The following is a 20,630-nucleotide window of genomic DNA, read 5'->3' on the forward strand; positions in this document are numbered from 1 at the left end:
ATTGAAAAACCCCATCAAGATCCCCAGAACTTTAAAATGTTTTCCTGAAAATCCTATGGAATATTACGATATTCTGACAAGCCAATTCTGAAAAAGACTAAAACTGTTAAATGACTCCTATTTCCTCACTTCAAACTGTATTATAAAGTTATGGTAGGAAAAATGATAAAACACTGGCATACAGATCATCCATAAGCCGAATGGAGGAGTGTAGAACAGCCCTTTGTATAAAACTACTTCTGGCAAGGATATCAAGACTACTTGATGAAAAAAGGACAGTCTTTTCAAGCCATAGTGTTGGGAAGGCTGTATATGCACAGAAAAATTAAGTGGACCTTCATTTTCACCAGTATAAAAGGGGAACAGTAGGTTACAAGTGCTCTGATGGAAATGGGAAAAACAGGGGCTCTAATTAGGGAGGAGAGGGAGATAAATACAGAAGAAGGGGGAGGAATATAAAATAACAGTAAGGGTGTATGAAAAAAATCATAAGAAATCACACTATTAACTATCTCCCTAAAAATACCAATAATGCATGCAAGGTAACGTATAAATGTACATATGTTGTTTAAATGAAATTTCCCATTCTGGGCTAAAGACCACCTAACAAAAAAAAAAAAAATCTAATACCAGGCACAAGAAGCCCTCTTTTGAGCTGTTGGTCAGCTTTGTCCAAGAGACTCCCATATCATTACAGGCTATTGCTACTGCCCTTGACTGCCCTCCAGAGGTGGAAGGTAAACCTCTAATCATTACTGCATTTCACAAGCAGGGCCAGATGCCCCTGAGCTGGAACTGACCTGAAAGCTTCCTCTCTGAGAACTAATTTTCAATGTATCAGAATGTGCCATGTAAGCTTCCAGCATACTGAAGCAATCAACAGTCCTACCCAGCTATGATGCCGGTGAACCATATCAATGACCAGCACAGCAGGATAACTCTTAAGGGCACAGTACTGGCGTGAATACCACGGCAGTAACTAGAGTTATCAAATTAAACTTAAGACCTGTTCAACAGGACGGAAATCATGTCTGGTATTGGAAACCTAACCAACTACCATAGCTAATGAAGTCATGAAGCTTAGAGGGGAACATACAACCAACATATACTAAACCAGCACAATTCCTAACTACAATCTAATATTTGTAGCCCTTACCCCGTGTTCTGCTTGAATAAGAATGGCACCATCAACTCAAATATTTGAAGGCTTGTTCCCCAGTTAGTAGAACAAGTTTGGGAGGAGTGAGGAGGTATGTCACTGGGAGTGGGCTTTGAGGTTTAAAAAGTTAGCACTCCTCCCTCTCCCTCTCCCTCTCCCCCTCTCCCCCTCTCTCTCCATCTCCCTCTCTCCCTCTTCTTCTCCCTCTCTCCCTCTCCCTCTCCCTCTAAGATACCCCACATCAAGGAAACTTCTCTTTGCAACAGAGACCATTACCGAAAACCACAGCCAATCAAAATGCATTTGTGGAGGCCAGTCCCAATAGATACTTCTACAATACATTCCTGCACCTACGACTCTTGGGGATCATTGTGGAAAATGGGATAGAAAGATTGTTAGGGGCAGGGGAACAGGGAGTTTGCTAGGAGACTATGCCTCTTAGGAATGTCAGAAGCTACCCCCAGAGTCTCACAGTCTCACCAACATGTCTGGCTAAACATGAGCTGAACAAGGACAAGAGACCTGCTAACATGGAGTGGTACAAAGTTCATGAGGTCTCAAGCCTACACAAGAACTACAGGCAACTGAAGAATGCTGGAAACAGGAGAAATAGTCTCCCTCAGGGAAGAGCACACCAACTGGTTATCCAATACCAAATGGTCAGCCATGAAAGCATACATACAAGTAACATTATAAAGACTGAGGAAGTTATAATTAGGAATATACATGTATATATGTATACAATATGCATACAACAAGAATTAATTTAAAAAGATATGAAGTTAAAAGAGAACACAGAAGAGTGCACAGGACCGTTTGGAATGAGAAATGGGAAGTGACGGATAAAGTCTGTCATAGTTAGGGTTTTATTGTTGTAAAGAGACACCATGACCACTGCAACTCTTACTAAGAAAACTTTTAATTGGGGTATCTCCATTACAGTTCAGAGGTTCAGTCTATTATCATCATGATTGGGAGCATGGCAGCATGCAGACAGATGTGGTGCTGGATCTGAGAGTGGTACATCTTGCTGACAACAGGAAGTCAACTGACTCACTGGGTGGTATCCTGAGCACAAGAAACCTCAGAGCCCACCCCCATAGTGACATACTTCCTCCAACAAGGCCACACTCACACCAACAAAACCAAACCTCCTTAATAGTGCCACTCCCTGTGAGATTACAGAGGGCCAATTACATTCAAATTACCACACTCCACTCCCTGGCCCCCATAAGCTTATAACAATATCATAATGCAAAATGCATCTAGTCCAACTTCAAAAGTTCCCATAGTCTAGCACAGTCTCAACAATGTTTAAAAGTCCAAAGTCTCTTGTGAGATGAATGCAATCTCTTAACTGCAATCCCATATAAAATCAAAATAAAAAAGCAGATCTCCAACATATAATGGTATAGGATATACATTACCATACCAAAATGTAGGGAAGAGAGCATAGTGAGGAAATACTGGACCAAAGCAAGATCAAAAACCAGCTGGGAAAACTCCAAACTCTGTATCTTCGTCTGATGTCAAAAGCTCATCAGATCTCCAACTCCATTCAGTTTTGTTGACTGCAGCACACTTCTTTCTCTTGGGGTGGTTCTACTCACTATTAACAGCTCTCCTCAGGAGATATTTCACAACTCTGGCACCTCTAACATCTTCAGTTCTCCAAGGCAATCCAGGCTTCAACTTCACAGCTTCAAACAATGGCCTCTCTACCAGGCCTCCATTCAGGGACACCCCCGACACATGCCTGGTCTCACCGACTATCTTTAGTTGCAGAGGGAGAATCCATAACCCCTTTCTTCTATTCTTAACTCTAAAGCCAAAAGCATGTGGCCAAAGCTGCCCAGTTCTGCAGCTTGCTGGGGCTGGAACATGGCCCCCTTGCTCAATTACATCTTCACCAGCTTTCTGTTCTTCACTGCCTTAGCTTGACTGTCCTGAAACTTGCCCTCTAGACAAGGCTGGCCTAAAACTCCACCTGCCTCTGCCTTCCCAGTAATGGGATTAAAGGTGTGCCCCCACCACACCTGACTCTAAGCTTTTCCTTAGTTCCTATTCACAAATTAGAAACTTATCTTGACCTAAGGTCACCACTGCCTTTATTCCATTTCTTAATCTGTTTATCTCCTTGAACACAGGACTTAGCTCCATTCCACTTCCTGGTGCTCTTTTTCTCCTCAAAATTTACATTTTGTAATTTACTCTGCTCAGCTTACTCCTTTTCATTATAAATCTTCATAAGAGTTACCACTAATAGCCACATGACAGAGTCTGTAATAGGCTGTTTTGAGATTTCCTTTGTAAACAGAATTAATCCAAAACTCTTCACTTTAGCCTCAGGCAGACTCTGCAGATAAGCACAAAAGGCAGCCACTTTCTTCACAAAATATCACAAGAAAGATCTCTAGGCAACATACTAAAATTTTTCTTCTCTGAAACCTCTTGAGTCCTCCCCTTACAGTTCAAATAACTCTTAGCACCACTATCTTCCATGCTCCTACTAGTATGGCCTATTAAGCAGTGCTTAAAACATTGCATTGCTTTCCAAACCCAAAGGACCAAAATCCAAATTCCTCCAAACAAATACATAGTCAGACCTATCACAATACCCCCATCCCTGTTACCAACTTCTGACTTAGGGTTTTCTATTGCTGTGAAGTGGCAACTCTTATAAAGAAAACATTTAAATGGGATGGCTCACTTATAGTTTCAGAGCTCCCGTCTATTTTCATTTTGACCGGGAGCATGGTGGCTTGCAGGCAAACATAGTACTTGCTACATGTGGCTAGAAAGCAGCAGGAAGTTGACTGACTCTGACACTGAGTGAAGCTTAAGCAAAAGACCTCAGAGCCTGCCCCCACAGTGACACACTTCCTCCAACAAGGCAATCCCCACTAGAAGAAAGCCACACCTAAGAATGTCACACCCTATGAGATTATGGGGGCCAATTACATTCAAACCACTGTTGTGGAATATTATTATAACTAGTTAAAGATATGTTACATTTGTTTATGCTGCAGAATATTACTTTAACTGTGTAAAGATGTGTTACTTTTGTTTATGCTGCATTTGTTTAATGATGTAAAGATGTGTTGCATTTGTTTCACCTTGCCTGCCTAAGGCACCTAACTGGTCTAATAAAGAGCCAAATAGCCAATTGTTATGCAGAAGAGGGAAAGGCAGGGCTGGCAGGCAGAGAGAATGAATAGGAGGAGAAATCTCACCACCCAGGGCTAGAAGCCAGGCAGCCACCAGCCAGCTGGACATGAGAAGCAGTGAAAGTAAGATATATAAAAGGAAGAAAGGTAAAAAGCCCCAAGGCAAAAGGTAGATAAAGAGAAATAGGTTAATTTAAGTAAAAAGAGCTAGCCAGAAATGAGCCTAGGCTAGGCCAGGTATTCATAACTAATAAGAAGTCTCACTGTCATGATTTGAACCTGGTTGGTGGCTAAAAGAAAGAGCCTGGTACAAACCACCACAATGTCATTACATTACTATCACAAAAAAAATAAAAGAAATAATTTTTAAAACATATGATAAGACAAAATTATTGAAACCCTTGAAGACAATCTCAAAATTAAACAACAAAAATCATTTGTCTGATAGTTTAAGGTAAAGTATATGCTATACAAGTTTAAATTTTACTACCTTTTTAATTTATAAATCATGTTGACACTTTAAGAAAAATGTCCATATTATCTAAGTTCAAATTGTATTGCTTTATTATTTTTGTTATATATTTTGTAAAAGAAAATCTGTTGACCTTTAAATACCCAAGAAATTGAAAAAAAAAATCTTGAAGAAATTGTGGTGGAAAAACTTCACAACATCCAATTTAACAGTGATGGCTTGACACAAAATATACAAGCAATGGAAGCAAATGAGCAAGAAAGCATAAAAAAAGCACAGAAATGGAACTTTATAAAAACTAAAAGCTTGTTCAACAAAAGACACAATAAATTGATTGAAAGGGCACCTATATGCTGAATGTATTTGCAAATTATATACATGTTAAGGAGTTAGACATCCAGAATATAAAGAACTATCTCTTAACTATAAAATATTAAAATAGTCGGGCAGTGGTAGTGCATGCCTTTAATCCCAGCACTCGGGAGGCAGAAGCAGGCGGATCTCTGTGAGTTGGAGGCCAGCCTGGTCTACAGAGTGAGTTCCACAACCAGCAATAAAACCACACAGAGAAACCCTGTCTTGAAAAAACAAAAAAATAAAATAAAATAAAAAATTTAAAGAACTACAATTTAGGGGTTTTTTTTGGTAAAAATCAAGGGATTTAAATTGACATTTGACCAATTACAAAATAAAAATTCTCATAAAAATATGCTCAAAATCACTATGATTTTCATCAGAGATATAGACATCATAGCCACAATGAGGTGTCACCTCACACCCATTAGAGCATCAATCACAAAAAGTAAGTTTAGTCAGGGATATGGAGCATCTGGAAGTCCTCTCTTCTTGACCAGATTCTAACACTGTGATGAGCAGTATGGATGTTCTTCAAAACATTAGGAAGTAGCACAGGACAAGTGTGCTTTCTGGCCTAAGCAAAAAGAACTGAAGCAGGATCTTGAGGGTGACTTACAGATCATGTTCACGGCAGCATGATTTATAACACCCAAAAGATGGAAGTTATCCAATAGCACACTTACAACAATGAATGAACAAAATGTATCTATGTATATAATGGAATTCTGAGCAGTTTAAAACGGAAGGAAATCTTGTCAAACACAATGACATGATAAACTTTGAAGGACTTATGCTAGGTAAAATAAACCAGTTACAAAGAAAAATGCTAAATGGTTTCAGTCACATGAGATATGAAGTATATGAATTAGTCAAATTCATAGATACAGAAAGTAAAATAGTGATTATAAAGAAACTATATTTCATTTCAGAAGGAAGGAAAGTTCTGGACATTCATTTTACTGGAATATAAATACATTTCACCAAACCACAATGAAAATAGTTAAGATGGTATCACTTTATGTTAGTTGTCTTTACCATAATAATAAAGAAAAAATTGCTGGCATTTACTACAACAACTATAAAGCTTGAATGATTCCTTTTTTATGAGATATCTAGTCATACTCTTAGAAATAGAAAGTAGAATCATAATTGCCAGAAATCTTGGGAACAAGAAATGCAAGATGAAGAATCCTTTGGATGGCTATGTAAGAACATAAATGTAGTTAACCTCACTAAATTGCACACTCAAATGGTCATTAGATATTGTGTTAATTTTAACATATACACATTTTACCACTGGCTTTTGTTTCCTTATGGTAGGATTTCTTTGGGGGGGGGAATGGGGTGAGGGGTAGTATTACTATGTAGTCTTGTCTGCCCATAAGCCTACTAGCACAGGCTTGAGGTGCAGCATGGTAGGTTCGAGGCGTGTATGCTTGACCTACAGCATGGCGGATTCCTGCTGCAGTACTATGCAGCATGCTGCATGGCAGATGTAGCTTTTGCTCATGCAGGCAAAAAAAGCCTAAAAGATACACAGTAAAAAGAAGTCCAAACAGAAAAATCTCTACACAGGTGCCAATGTGTATTACAATGTGCATAGGCTTAATAAAAAAATAAAAAGGTATGGATAGCTCTAGAAAGGAATAAACAGTTTAAAAATAAAGTCTTAAAAGAGAAAAGTAAAGTAATATAAAAAAGAATAAGTGATGTAGCAAATGGGAAATACAGAGGGAGTATTGATCTTGTATAGTATTGTGTTGATTTTAAATTTTTTTAAATGCTGAGAAACAACACCTGCTGAGAGACATGGGATTGAAAGAGGAACTGATGAAATACACCAGACTAGACACTTTAAAATACCTTAACTTTAAAACAAAAGTCAAAAAATATATTTGTAAAATGGAACTTAAAAGATACATTGCTTTGGAGAAGCAGTTTTACTTTTGTTTCTACAAGAAACAAGAGGCTGTGGATTCATCCCAGGTTATTATGGATTAGGTTTGATGAAGGGAGACCTCCTGAAACTTGACAGGTGATATTCATCAACAAAGGTTACTGATGATCTTCCCAAGACTTGGTCATTATCTCAAAATTTTCTCAGGGACTCCTGGGGATGCCTTTGCCCACAGACAGCAGGAAGCAGTATAGAGACAATTACTCCAACATTCCCAAGAGTCAGGGGTTTGTGGGTAGTCTTTGGTTATTTGGCAAGTTATGGATGTTTGTTATAATTTAGGGGAATATAAGAATATAGGATAAAAAGACAACTATTAATCAGAGATATTTTATATTGGCATGGAATTTGATATAGTGATACAAATTTAATTTTGTTACACTGTATATATGTTTCTATTCTTGCTTAAAGGATTTTTGTATATTGATATAAAATTAAGGTTATTTTTGTTACAACATATTGTATATATGTTTCAATGTTTGTTTAAGGTATTATAACTATGTAGTTCATTTAAAATATAAGGTAAAGATCTAATTTTTGAAAGCCATTACTATAAACTATTTAGGATAATCAAAATACATAAGTTAGTTAGTCATCTATAACAATCAAATTTGTAGATATGTTAGATATGTCTTCAGGATCACATACTGATATATTGTGGAAAGACAGTCTTCAAATACTTCAAAGACCTACAGAATATGGTATTTAAAGTATTTTGTTAACATAGGATTTTTATGACAATGCAACACACCTGTTCCTGGCAACACCAATTTACTTCAGAGATGATGGGCATCAAAGAAATTCTGTATAGAGTTTGCTTACAATGTGGAAAAGGCAAGTCACTTGGGCAAGAAACTGCTCTTGCCTGGACTGCTTGACAGTATGTTGTATGAACTGGACATGCAGAACACAGAAGAAAATGACTACTAAACTTTGCCAAAACAGAGCTAGATGGTCCTTCAGTTTCCTCCTTCACAAAACAAACTGCCAAAAATTCTGCAGGACCCAGAGAAAAGCAACAGATGAACATATAGGCAAAATGGTCCTTCAAATTTTCTGCTTCACCAAAAAGTATGCGAGAGACTCTAGGCCAGTACACTGAAGATGGATGCCCCAACATTACAGAGGAACTTCAGGTGACTGTCCAGGCAGCCAGGTGTCTCTGTCATTTCTAGAATTTTTGAAGTTGCTTACAATGCACTTCCTGTTTATTTGGGATAATAATATATCCTTCTGGAGTCTTTGATGGAGTTAAAGACTAGATAGCTATAATTATAGTTTTCCTTAGTTATGATAAAAGGTAAATTAAATATAAAACTCTAGATTCATAAATATAGGATAGATGATAGACTGTTTTCTTTAATTTGGCCAAATACAAATAGACTAGATATTGTAACTGCAATTCTTACTTGATAACTATTTTGTTATATATAATTTTACTATGATAAAATGAAAAACATTTTTTAAAAAGCCAGAAAAGGGAAGTACTGTGGGATGGTCCTTCTGTACTCTGTGGATATGTGCTGCTACTATTGGTTAATGAAGAAGCTGTTTTGGCCTATGGTATGGCAGGATAATAGCCAGGTGGGAAATCCAAGAGTGATACAGGGAGAAGAGGGTGGAGTCAGGGCAGACGCCAGCCCACCACCCAAGGAGCAACATGCCAGTAGACCAGTAAGGACATGGCCACGTGGCATAACATAGATTAATAGAAACGGGTTAATTTAAGATGAAAGAGCTAACTAGCAAGAAGCCTGAGCCATAGACCAAACAGTTTGTAATTAATATTAAGCCTCTGAGTGATTATTTTATAAATGGCTATGGGACTGCAGGACCAGGGGAAGGGGAGGCAGAGAAAAGTGTCCAGCTACACATAGTTAATTATGTCTTTTTCTTCTTTTGACTTCTGGACTAAACAAACTTACATACAAATAATGTTTTGTTGAAACCTGAAAAAAAATGAAAGTATCATCTTAAAATAATATAGTTAAAATATCCAGCCAAAATTCTGAGGTTAAAAAAGCACAATAAGCCGGGCGGTGGTGGCGCACGCCTTTAATCCCAGCACTCGGGAGGCAGAGCCAGGCGGATCTCTGTGAGTTCGAGGCCAGCCTGGTCTCCAAAGCGAGTTCCAGGAAAGTCGCAAAGCTACACAGAGAAACCCTGTCTCGAAAAAAACCAAAAAAAAAAAAAAAGCACAATAAACTGAAATAAAGGCAACAGAAGAAATGAGCATTAGCTATCAATTGATAAGCATATAGACAACCATCATGAAAAAAGTATTAAAGAAAGAACACCAGTCTTGGAGAAGTAAGTGGCAGTGACTACCAAAAGGAGACATATGTTTGGAGAAATAATGGCTGAAAACTGCACAACTATAATAAAACAAAATATCCAAAGAGCTCAATAAACTTCATTTGGCACAAATGCAAAGAAATCCAGAGAGCAGAAACTTCCAGGGCAATGTCATTAGAGCTCTGAAAAAATACTCAGAGACTAAAGCCAGAAAGGCAGATGATAACCAGAAAAAAACAACTTGAAAATGGGAACAATGGATTTACTGGTTTTTGAATTTGACCTCATGCACTCCCACCCAAACACAGAGGTGAACTTAAGGCTAAAGCAGTGGCAGTTTAAAGTGGTACTTTAAGAATAGGTACTATTCACAACAATAGAGTCATGTTTCTGGTTCACCTGGATGTAGAACGGGACTTACTCAAAAAATATTGCAAACTACCCTTTTTAACTTGTCTAGAGACAACCTAAAGAAATGGTGCAAGGTAATTTTCTCTATTTTTCATTCAAAGCACAACCTGGAAAAGTGGTAAACATTGCTTACAAAAATCCACAAGATAAAATAACAACCACTGATGCTTGAGGCAAAAGATTACAAATCTAAATGTACAACAGAACACCCAAAGAATACAAGCAAAACTCACAGGCAATCATTTGAGATATTGGCCCACTTAAAACCACATCCATGTAGGAGAATTTAGAAATCAGTCACATTCCCAAAGCATGCTACTTGCTCAGAAAAGACCATAACCCACTACTCCTCTAGCTGAACCTTGAGCATGGCACTAGTGTGAGGAAATAGAAAAAATAGTTAAGAGATGGCACCAGCACAGAGTTGATCCACAAAGACTAGGAAATGTTTGCAGATGTGACTAGATGTCTGTATTTTCTTTTCTGTTAAAATTGTTCTATGTCTTAGCATCAAGAAAAATCCTGTTATTATATCCCCTCCCCACCCCTTATTTGTCTGTGGGCTTTTGCTTGTGTATTTGTTTTTGTTTTTATTTTAGGACAAAGTTCCATTCCATAGCCCAGGCGGTCTACAACTTACCATGAAGTAAACAACCTCACCCTCCTGAGTACTGGAATCACAGGGTTGTGTCACCACATCCAGCCAACAGCTGAACATGAGTTAAAGGACAGAGATTTCAGTGACAAAATGTAGCAAAGAAAATGGCCTTTGTAGACTGACTGGAAAAATAACTAAACAAATTGACTATTTCAACAATTGGCAAAAAGCAAATCCTCAAGCAGGGGCAGAATCTTATTCAGGTGCTACCAGTTACAATAACAAATGCTCAACTTACAGCAATGTCTAAGACACACTGTCTTAGTTTCTATTGATGTGAAGAGACACCATGACCACGGCAACTCTTATAAAGAAAACATTTAATTGAGGAAGCCTGCATATGGTTTCAGAGATTCAGTCTGTTATTATCTGGTGACAAGCATGGTGGTGTGCAGACAGACATGCTGCTGGAGTCGCGTGTAGCTGAGAGTTTTCCTGTGTCCTGCCTGGCCTGTGGTCAGGACAAATCTCTCTCACCTGCTGGTCCCACAGCTACTTGGACCCAAGTAAACACACAGAGGCTTATATTATTTATGAACTGTATGGCCATTAGCTCATGCTTATTACTGACTAGCTCTTACATTTAAATTAACCCATAATTCTTATTTATATTTAGCCACGTGGCTTGGTACCTTTTTTCAGTTCTGCCTTGTCATCTTGCTTCCTCTGTGTCTGGCTGGAGACTCCTGACTTTGTCTTCCTCTTCCCAGAATTCTCATTGTCTGCTTATCCTACCTACACTTCCTGCCTGGCTACTGGCCAATCAGCATTTTATTTATCAAACAATCAGAGCAGCATACATTCACAGCATACAGAATGACATTCCACAGCACTTCTCCTTTTCAGTCTAATCAAAAAGGAAGGTTTTAACTTTAACATAGTAAAATTACATGTAATAGAATAGTTATCAAGCAAGAATTATAGTTACAATATCTAGTCTATTTGTATTTGACAAAATTAAAGAAAATATTCTATCCTATATTTGTAAGTTTAAAGTTTATCTAATTTATCTTTTATCATAAGCAAGGAAAATTATAACTGTCTATTCTTCAATTACATCAAAGATCTCAGAAGGATATAATATTACCTAAGTAAATAGGAAGTACATTGTAAGTAACTTTCAAAAATCTAGATAGAGAATCTAAATGATAGAGACAGCTGGATGCCTAGACAGTTACCCAAAGTTCCTCTACAACATTGGGGCATCCATCTTCAGCCTACAGGCCTAGAGTTTTTTAGTCACTTCTCCCTATGTCCTGTAGAATGTTTGGCAGTCTCCTCCGTGAAGCAGGAACCTAAAGAATCATTTGCCTTGCAAAGTTCAGTGGTCACCTTCCTATGGGTCATGCATGTCCACTTAATACAACATATTATCAAGCACCCAACACAAGGGCACTTTTTTGCCCAGTGGCTAACTTTTGCCACAAAGAAAGCAAGTTCCATAATGAGTTTCTTCAATGCCCATTATCTTCTCTGAAGTAGATTGGTGCTGCCAGGAGCAGACATGTCTCAATGGCCAGAAAGTCAGAGTTCTAAAAACATTTTAAATGTCATATTCTGTAGGTCTTTGAAGTGTTTGAAGATTACCTACCTAATTGAAATATATCTATGTATACCTAGAAAACTTAACTAACATAAGTTTGATGACCACAGATGACTAATTATTAATCTGTATTTCTCAACTATATACTACAATTTCAAATGAGTTGCACAAACAAAATACTTTAAACCAGAGTAGAAATATACATACAGTATAACAAAATTAACTTTTTTTTTTGATTTTTCGAGATTAACTTTAAATTTGTATCAATAAACTAAAATCCATAGCAATGTAAAACATTTTTAAACAAGTTGTTGCTCTTTAAAAGTAGATTCAATAATCTATCCTTTCATTCTCTCATATCTATATCCTACATTTCTATATCATATCCCCCTTTCTTCTTTTAGAAAGAGATTGACTATAACCAATAACAATTTGCGACTAACAATCTAAACAAAGAGAAATACCTATAATCCAGTTTTGGGGAATGTGGAAACAGTTTTCTAGGCTACTTCCTGCTGATAGAGGGCCCTGGTAATCTTATGGGGACACAAAGAAAATTTTAGGATTATGGTCAAGTCCTGACTGGAGTAGCCTGTGATGCTATATTCTCTGAGGCAGTTGCCTTGAAGTTGATTTTGGATGTTGGATGATCTGGGCCATGGTGTCATTAGAGACCTTTCAGGGAGTCTTGGCTGGTCAAACCATATTAGCCTGGAAGCAATCCATAGGTAATCGTCTTCTGTGGAAACAAAAGCAGAACCTCTTTTCCAAAGCAACATATATCCTTAGACATAAATTTTGAAATCAAGATATCTTTAAAATATGCATATTGACTTAACTCCACAGTTTTTACAATAAAATTTCTCTCTGCAGTTAAAAATCCCAAAGACAATATAATCCAGACTCTCTGTGTGACTTCCATCTTTACGTGGTTTATTATTTATATTACTTTTACTTTCTCTTTTAAGATCTAATTTTTAAAACTTTCTATTTCTTTGTATAACTGTCTATATTCATTTTCCTCTCTCTTCTAAGCCTACATATATTCTCATTTTTTAGAAGTCGCTTGTTTTTTTTTAATTTTTATTTATTTATTTTTTCTATTATCAGCTTGATACAGTACAAATTCTTATCCTAAAGTGAAATGTTTCACTGAGGCTTGCCCAGTGATTGAGTAAAACCAAAACTTATTATAAGCCACAGTCATCCTAGCATACCCCCTGCTATGTAGCCTCCCTGGTTCTGTAGGTTGCAGTTTGACTGTTCTTTGCTTTATATCTAGTATCCACTTATGAGTGAGTACATACCATGTTTGTCCTTCTGGGTTTGGGTTACCTCACTCAGGATGATATTTTCTAGTTCCATCCATTTGCCTGCAAATTTCATGCTGTCATTGTTTTTCTCTGCTGAGTAGTACTCCATTATGTATATGTACCACATTTTCTTAATCCATTCTTCAGTTGACGGGCATCTAGGTTGTTTCCAGGTTCTGGCTATTACAAATAGTGTTGCAATGAACATAGTTGAGCATGTATCTTTGTGGTATGATTGAGCATTCCTTGGGTATATGCCCAAGAGTGGTATGGCTGGGTCTTGAGGTAGATCGATTCCCAATTTTCTGAGAAACCAAGAAGTCCCTTGTTTGCACTTCCTGTTTTACTAGGTAATATTATTTCCTTCTCAGGTCTCTGAGGGAGTTGAAGATTAGAGAGTTGAGTTGTAGTTACAATTTTCCTTGTTAAGAAATTCAGAAAAGAAACTCACTAAGAGGTATTAAGTGTTTAAGTTTGAAAGACGTAAGATAGTAATCTGTCAGTAATGTAAGTTAGGATAGAAAGTGAATTAGGTACATTTTGGACTCAACAAAATAGGACAGGTAATGGAATATTTTCTCTGGATTTGTCAAATGCAAATGGACTAGACACTGTTGATGTGTTTATTGCATATATATATATATATATATATATATATATATAGTTACTGTACTTATTGTATATAGTTTTTCTTATAATAGTTATAACATTTTTTATTTTTTTATTATGTATTAGACAAAAAAAGGGGAAATTGCCTTCAGGCTTTTTACCTTTCTCTATTCTGTATGTCTTTCTTCCCTTCTTACTCCATGGTTGGTTGTGTGGCTGGGTGGCTGGCCCTTGGCATTCTCCTCCTCTCCTTTTCTTGTTCCTAGTTCTCTTCTTGTTTTTCTCTCTTCTCCCACACCTAGATTTTTCCCCCTATTTATTCTCTCTTCCTGGCAGCCCTGCCTATTTCTCTCTCCTGCCTAGCTATTGGCCGTTCAGCTCTTTATTAAACCAATCAAGTGTTTCAGACAGGCAAAGTAACACAGCTTTACAGAGTTAAACAAGTGCAACATAAAAGAATGTAACATATCTTTGCATCATTAAACAAATATTCCACAGCATAAATGAATGTAACACATCTTAAACTAATATTCCAGAACACTATATATATTTTATGTATTGTCTTTCTTCTCCCCTTTGATGAAATCTGACTTGTTTTGTAGAAATGGAAACACTGATTCTAAAATTCACACATAAATAGAAGAGACTGGGCATAGCTAACTTTAGAAAAGAAACACAAAGACACACATCCAATATGCAAAATTTGCTACAAATTGACAGTACTCAACACAGTGTGGCAAAGGCATGAGAGTAGACATATAAGCAAAGGAACAGAACTGAGCTCCAGAAATAAACTCATATAACAGTAAACGGTATTCAATAAGGATGCAGACATAATATACTGAAAAAAGAAAACTTATTTTCAACAAGTGGTAGAACTGAAAGATGTGAGTGAAAAAAGTTGAACCTATATCCCACACCACATTAAAAAGTTATCAGTAAGACAAAACATGGCTTATTTTCTCTCCTACTCAGAATCTAGGTGTGTGTGTGTGTGTGTGTGTGTGTGTGTGTGTGTGTGTGTATTGAAAGCAGAGAAAATATTATTCGGGAGGAAACAAGGGGACCAGCAAAATGGAGTGGACAAGATACAAAAGTAAAGAGGGCAAACAAAAAAGTTAACTAAGAATGGATAAAAAATTATATATACATAATATAGTAAGCTATAAAAGAGAAGATAGGATCCAGGCTTCATGATCTTAGATTATACATTGGTTTCTTATATCACCCCCAAAAAATGATCAACAACAAAAGTAGACAAGAGTCATAAAAATGCAAAACATCTTTGTGTTTAAATGAACACCATTAGCTCATGACAGTATAAGTTGATAGACCCAGATATTGGAGGAGAAAAAGCTAGCCTTATTTGTTTCTGTCATTTTCAATAAAATACACGATAAAAGAGAAATTTGAAATTTAATGGGAAAATAAACAAAATCATCAAGACAATGATAATACCACAGAAAGCTGTATTTTAGAATGATGCTCATGTTTGCTAATGAGTTTATATAAACTTGTAAACTCGGTACAAAAGATAAGACTGGTACAATATAACTTATATTGTATATATAATATAATAGCTTATACATAATACATATATATAATATAATAACTTACAGTACACCTTATAGTTTATGTAAACTCAGCAGAAAAAGATCAGACTGGTATAACAAGACACTTTCATTGTTATTAGTCTAATATATATATATATATGTCTATTATATATATTTTATATATATATAAAAAAGAAGTAAAAATCCATCCAAAAAACTCAACAAAATAGTTTCAAATTCTGTGTCTGGTGAGGGACTTATATATAGTACATTTGCATAGACAGTTCTCCAAAGATATGCAAATGATCAGTAACAAATGAAAAGATGCTCAACATCATTAGTCACAAGGAAAATGCAAATTAAAGTCAGAATGAGAACTGGGGATATAACTCAGTGGTAGAACATTTAGTTATCATGTACAGGGCTCTAGGTTTGATCCCCATTACTACAAAAACCAAGACCCCCAAAGCAAGCATGCAATGAGATACCATGTCACAACTGTCACTAGGTTAATTACAGTAAAAAATAGGCAGACAATATTATTAACAAAGATATTTAAAAATAAAAAACCTCATACACAGCTATTTAGAATAGAGCCTGGCAATTTACTCAAAACCTTAAAATCTAACTTAAAAATCATAACCTTCTGGAGGCATCACGATCCCTGACTTCAAGCTCTACTATAGAGCTACAGTAATAAAAACAGCTTGGTACTGGCATAGAAACCGACATGTGGACCAATGGAATCGAATTGAAGACCCTGACATTAATCCGCACACCTATGAACATATAATTTTTGACAAAGAAGCCAAAAGTGCACAATGGAAAAAAGAAAGCATCTTCAACAAATGGTGCTGGCAAAACTGGATATCAACATGTAGAAGGCTGCAAATAGATCCATATTTATCACCGTGCACAAAACTTAAGTCCAAGTGGATCAAGGACCTCAACATAAATCCAGCTACTCTGAACCTGCTAGAAGAGAAAGTAGGAAGTAGTCTTGAACGCATTGGCATTGGAGACTACTTCCTAAATAGAACACCAGTAGCACAGACTCTGAGAGAAACAATCAATCAATGGGACCTTTTGAAACTGAGAAGCTTTTGTAGAGCAAAGGATACGGTCAACAAGGCAAAGCGACAGCCTACAGAATGGGAAAAGATCTTCACCAACCCCACATCTGACAGAGGACTGATATCCAGAATATATAAGGAACTCAAGAAATTAGACATCAAAATGCCCAACAGTCCAATTAAGAAATGGGCTATAGAACTAAACAGAGAATTCTCAACAGAGGAAACTCAAATGGCTGAAAGACATTTAAGGAATTGCTCAACATCCCTAATCATCAGGGAAATGCAAATCAAAACAACTCTGAGATACCACCTTACGCCTGTCAGAATGGCTAAGATCAAAAACACTGAAGACACCTTATGCTGGAGAGGATGTGGAGCTAGGGGAACTCTCCTCCACTGCTGGTGGGAATGCAAGCTTGTACAACCACTTTGGAAATCAATATGGCGCTTTCTTAGAAAATTGGGAATCAATCTCCCCCAAGATCCAGCTATACCACTCTTGGGCATATACCCAAGAAATGCTCAACCACACCATAAGAGCACTTGTTCAGCTATGTTCATATCAGCATTGTTTGTAATAGCCAGAACATGGAAACAACCCAGATGCCCTTCAACTGAAGAATGGATAAACAAAATGTGGTACATATACACAATGGAATACTACTCAGCAGAAAAAAACAATGGCATCATGAGGTTTGCAAACAAATGGATGGATCTAGAAAAAATCATCCTGAGTGAGGTAACCCAGACTCAGAAAGACAAACATGGTATGTACTCACTCATAGCAGGATACTAGACATGAAACAAGGATGAATTGTCTGCTACTCACATCACCAGGGAGGCTACCCGGAAAACAGGACCCCAAGAAAGACACAGGGATCGCCCAATGACAGAGAAATGGAATGAGATCTACATGAACAGCCTGGACATGAGTGGGGGTAATGAAAGGCGAGGGTCGAGGGAAAGAGAGCTTGGGGGAGCGGGAGATCCCAGCTGGATCAACAACAGAGAGGGAGAACAAGGAATAGGAGACCATGGTAAATGAAGACCACATGAGAACAGGAAGAAGCAAAGTGCTAGAGAGGCCCACAGAAATCCACAAAGATACCCACACAACAGACTGCTGGCAATGGTCGAGAGACAGCCCGAACTGACCTACTCTGGTGATGGGATGGCCAAACACCCTAATTGTTGTGCTAGAAACCTCATCCAACTACTGAGGGATCTGGATGCAGAGATCCATGACTAGGCCCTGGGTGGATCTCTGGGAGTCCAATTAACGAGAATGAGGAGGGTTTATATGAGCGAGAATTGTTGAGACCAAGGTTGGATAAAGCACAGGGACAAATAGCCAAATGAATGGAAACACATGAACTATGAACCAATGGCTGAGGGGTCCACACTGGATCAGGCCCTCCGAATGGGAGAGACAGTTGATTGGCTTGATCTGTTTGGGAGGCATCCAGGCAGTGGGACCAGATCTTGTGCTCATTGCATGAGTTGGCTGTTTGAAACCTGGGGCCTATGCAGGATTGTTTGGCTCGGCCTGGGAGGAGGGGACTAGACCTACCTGGACTGAGTCTACCAGGTTGACCTCAGTCTGTGGGGAAGGCTTTGCCCTGGAGGAGATGGGAATGGGGGGGGGGCGTTGGGGGGGAGGTGAGGGGGACGGGAGGGGGGAGAACAAGGGAATCCGTGACCGATATGTAGAACTGAATTGTATTGCAAAATAAATTAAAAAAAAAAATAAAATAAAATAAAAAAAAAAAAAAAAATCTCACTATAACTTTACCAGAGACAACTGAAAATAAATATATATATAGGAGAGAAAATTAGTATATTTTCCATACCTATGAGTGTTTCTGGCTAAGGTCCATGCACACATAAACCAGAATGGAGAAAGAGTGTTTAGAGGATACTGTAGCACCATATTCTACACTCTTGAGTGGTAGAATAATAATTCTCTCAAAATTAGTTTTTAAATTAAACATGGAACCATTTGCTTCTTAATGGAATTTACTAACAAAATTGTTCTTAATATTATATCCTAGTGAAAGATTACATAAAGGCCTTACCAAAAATAAAGTAGACTTTGCTACCTAATATTGGTTAAAATTACAAAACTATAATACCTCACATCACAAAAATAACAGTCTATAAACAAACACATTCAAACAAGGAAATTTGAAAAGAGAGATTGAATCTCAAATCAATAAACTATTGAATCTCATGAGGTATAAACAATCAAATACTTTAGAGAAGGAAATTTTTATCACATAAAATTATTAAATCAAAAACATTAAAGAAGGGAATGAGACACAGATTCTTATCAATTCACAAACTTTTAAAGGCCAATTAATCATATTCAAGGTACAAAATTGCTACCCAACTAAAAAACAAGAGCAAACCACAGAATTGATTATTTGAATGACACAAAAAATACAAACAATATCCAAACAGTCATGTAATTGTAAAGGAATACAAGGCAGCATCACTTACCCTTATAAAACTACCAAATTTTTAAAGGTTTAACTTTAAAAGAAAATAATAAAAATTTTTTAAAAAATCAAGATTCAATGACCCCAATGGCTCATTGGTTCACTAGGTTGTTGAACCGTATAAAATATCTACAATTGATAGAGTCACACCCCAACATATCCCTCTCCCCTTATCAATATTCATGCACACTTATTCAACATGAAAACATACACATACACACAATTATTTAACTAAAATGTATTGATGGATATATGCAAACATACACTGAGATATTCTTTCCTTGTGTACACACACAAAAATACTGCCATATTCACTAGCCTTACTTATTTCGGTCTTTTTCATCATATGATAAAAGAGAAATTTGAAATTTAATGGGAAAATAAATTAACAGAAACCTCAAGACAAAGAGAATACCAGAGAACGATGTTTTATTTCTAAATGATGCTCAAAATGGATGGGAGGATATTATAGAGAATATTACAAAGACTTTTATCCTCTAATAAAATTTTACTCTTCCCTTTAAGCCAAAGAAAACATTTTCATAGAACCATATGTATTTTTAAATGTTTTGTGGGTTTTTTTTTAACATGGTAACTTTAAAGGAAGCAGAAAAGAGTCTCCAAAATGTATTGTAATGAATTCTAGACCATTTTGAAAAAGTAAGCCTTAATTTTAAAAAGCTGAACCAATGGTTCTAAGTGTATTTTTCAAAACATACTTTATTTCAAAAGCAATAGCCTTTATTTTTTAATGATTACATTTTAGGATAACTATTTGAAGTCAGTTTCCTGCTTTGCAACATCAATATTTAAAAAGCTATGGGTCTTAAGTGAAAGAATATAAATTAATGCTAGTTCCCACTGGTGGATCTGAATATCTAACTTGTTATTTAAAGAAAAAACACGGACTAAACTTCCTGTAAGAGGTTGGACCCAGAACAGCAGCATGGGTTCAGCTCTTGTCCTATACCTTTACTTTCGCCTCCACACTGTGTTTTTCTTTTCTCCAGTGTGCTTCCTGGTTCCTCAGTTTCTCCAGGTCATTTAGCAGGTCAGCACAGCGTGTACGTAATTTCTCATTTTCCTCCTCCAGGTTTTTTATAAACAGTCTGTTTTGCTCTTCTTTATTCTGTACACATTCCTTGGTGTCCTGTAGAAGAGTACCGTAAGGGCCGATAAACAAGGGGAAAGAAAGGTGAGAATGAATCAGGAAATACAAACTGTGCAGTTTCATCCCCACAGCAGCTTCTTCTATATTTGATGGCCAAGGTCACCTGTGTACTTTATTGGCCTCTTTTCATGCAGGTGGATGGGTCATATTTTTTCACTGGATGACAGCTTTGATGAGTACACATTTGCAAAGAGCCCATTAATTGATCAAGCTGCCTTTGATGCTGTCCCCAGCTATTTTTGAGACCCACACAGACATATCCTCCCAGACCTGGGTTTTATCAATTAATAATGCCAGTCCCATCAGAATCTAATTACTAGAAGCCACATATTCACACTCCTACTTTCTTAGCTCCATTCCCATCATTAACTATTTATCTGTAAGTTATAAA

General features: G+C 37.0%; 1 protein-coding gene across 11 annotated transcripts in view; it reads right to left on the reverse strand.

Annotated features, from left to right (window-relative positions):
- Cntln (centlein) overlaps positions 1–20,630 on the reverse strand; it is a 265,736-nt gene that overhangs the window by 179,318 nt on the left and 65,788 nt on the right. For all 11 annotated transcript variants that reach the window (XM_052715950.1, XM_052715948.1, XM_052715951.1 and 8 more), the window contains one exon: positions 20,039–20,218. In XM_052715950.1, the coding sequence (XP_052571910.1) occupies positions 20,039–20,218 (180 nt within the window). The remainder of the gene's footprint in view (positions 1–20,038; positions 20,219–20,630) is intronic.

The sequence above is a fragment of the Peromyscus californicus genome, unplaced genomic scaffold (genome assembly GCF_007827085.1).
Source record: "Peromyscus californicus insignis strain IS unplaced genomic scaffold, ASM782708v3 Scaffold_5__1_contigs__length_169319896, whole genome shotgun sequence".
Lineage (NCBI taxonomy): Eukaryota > Metazoa > Chordata > Mammalia > Rodentia > Cricetidae > Peromyscus > Peromyscus californicus.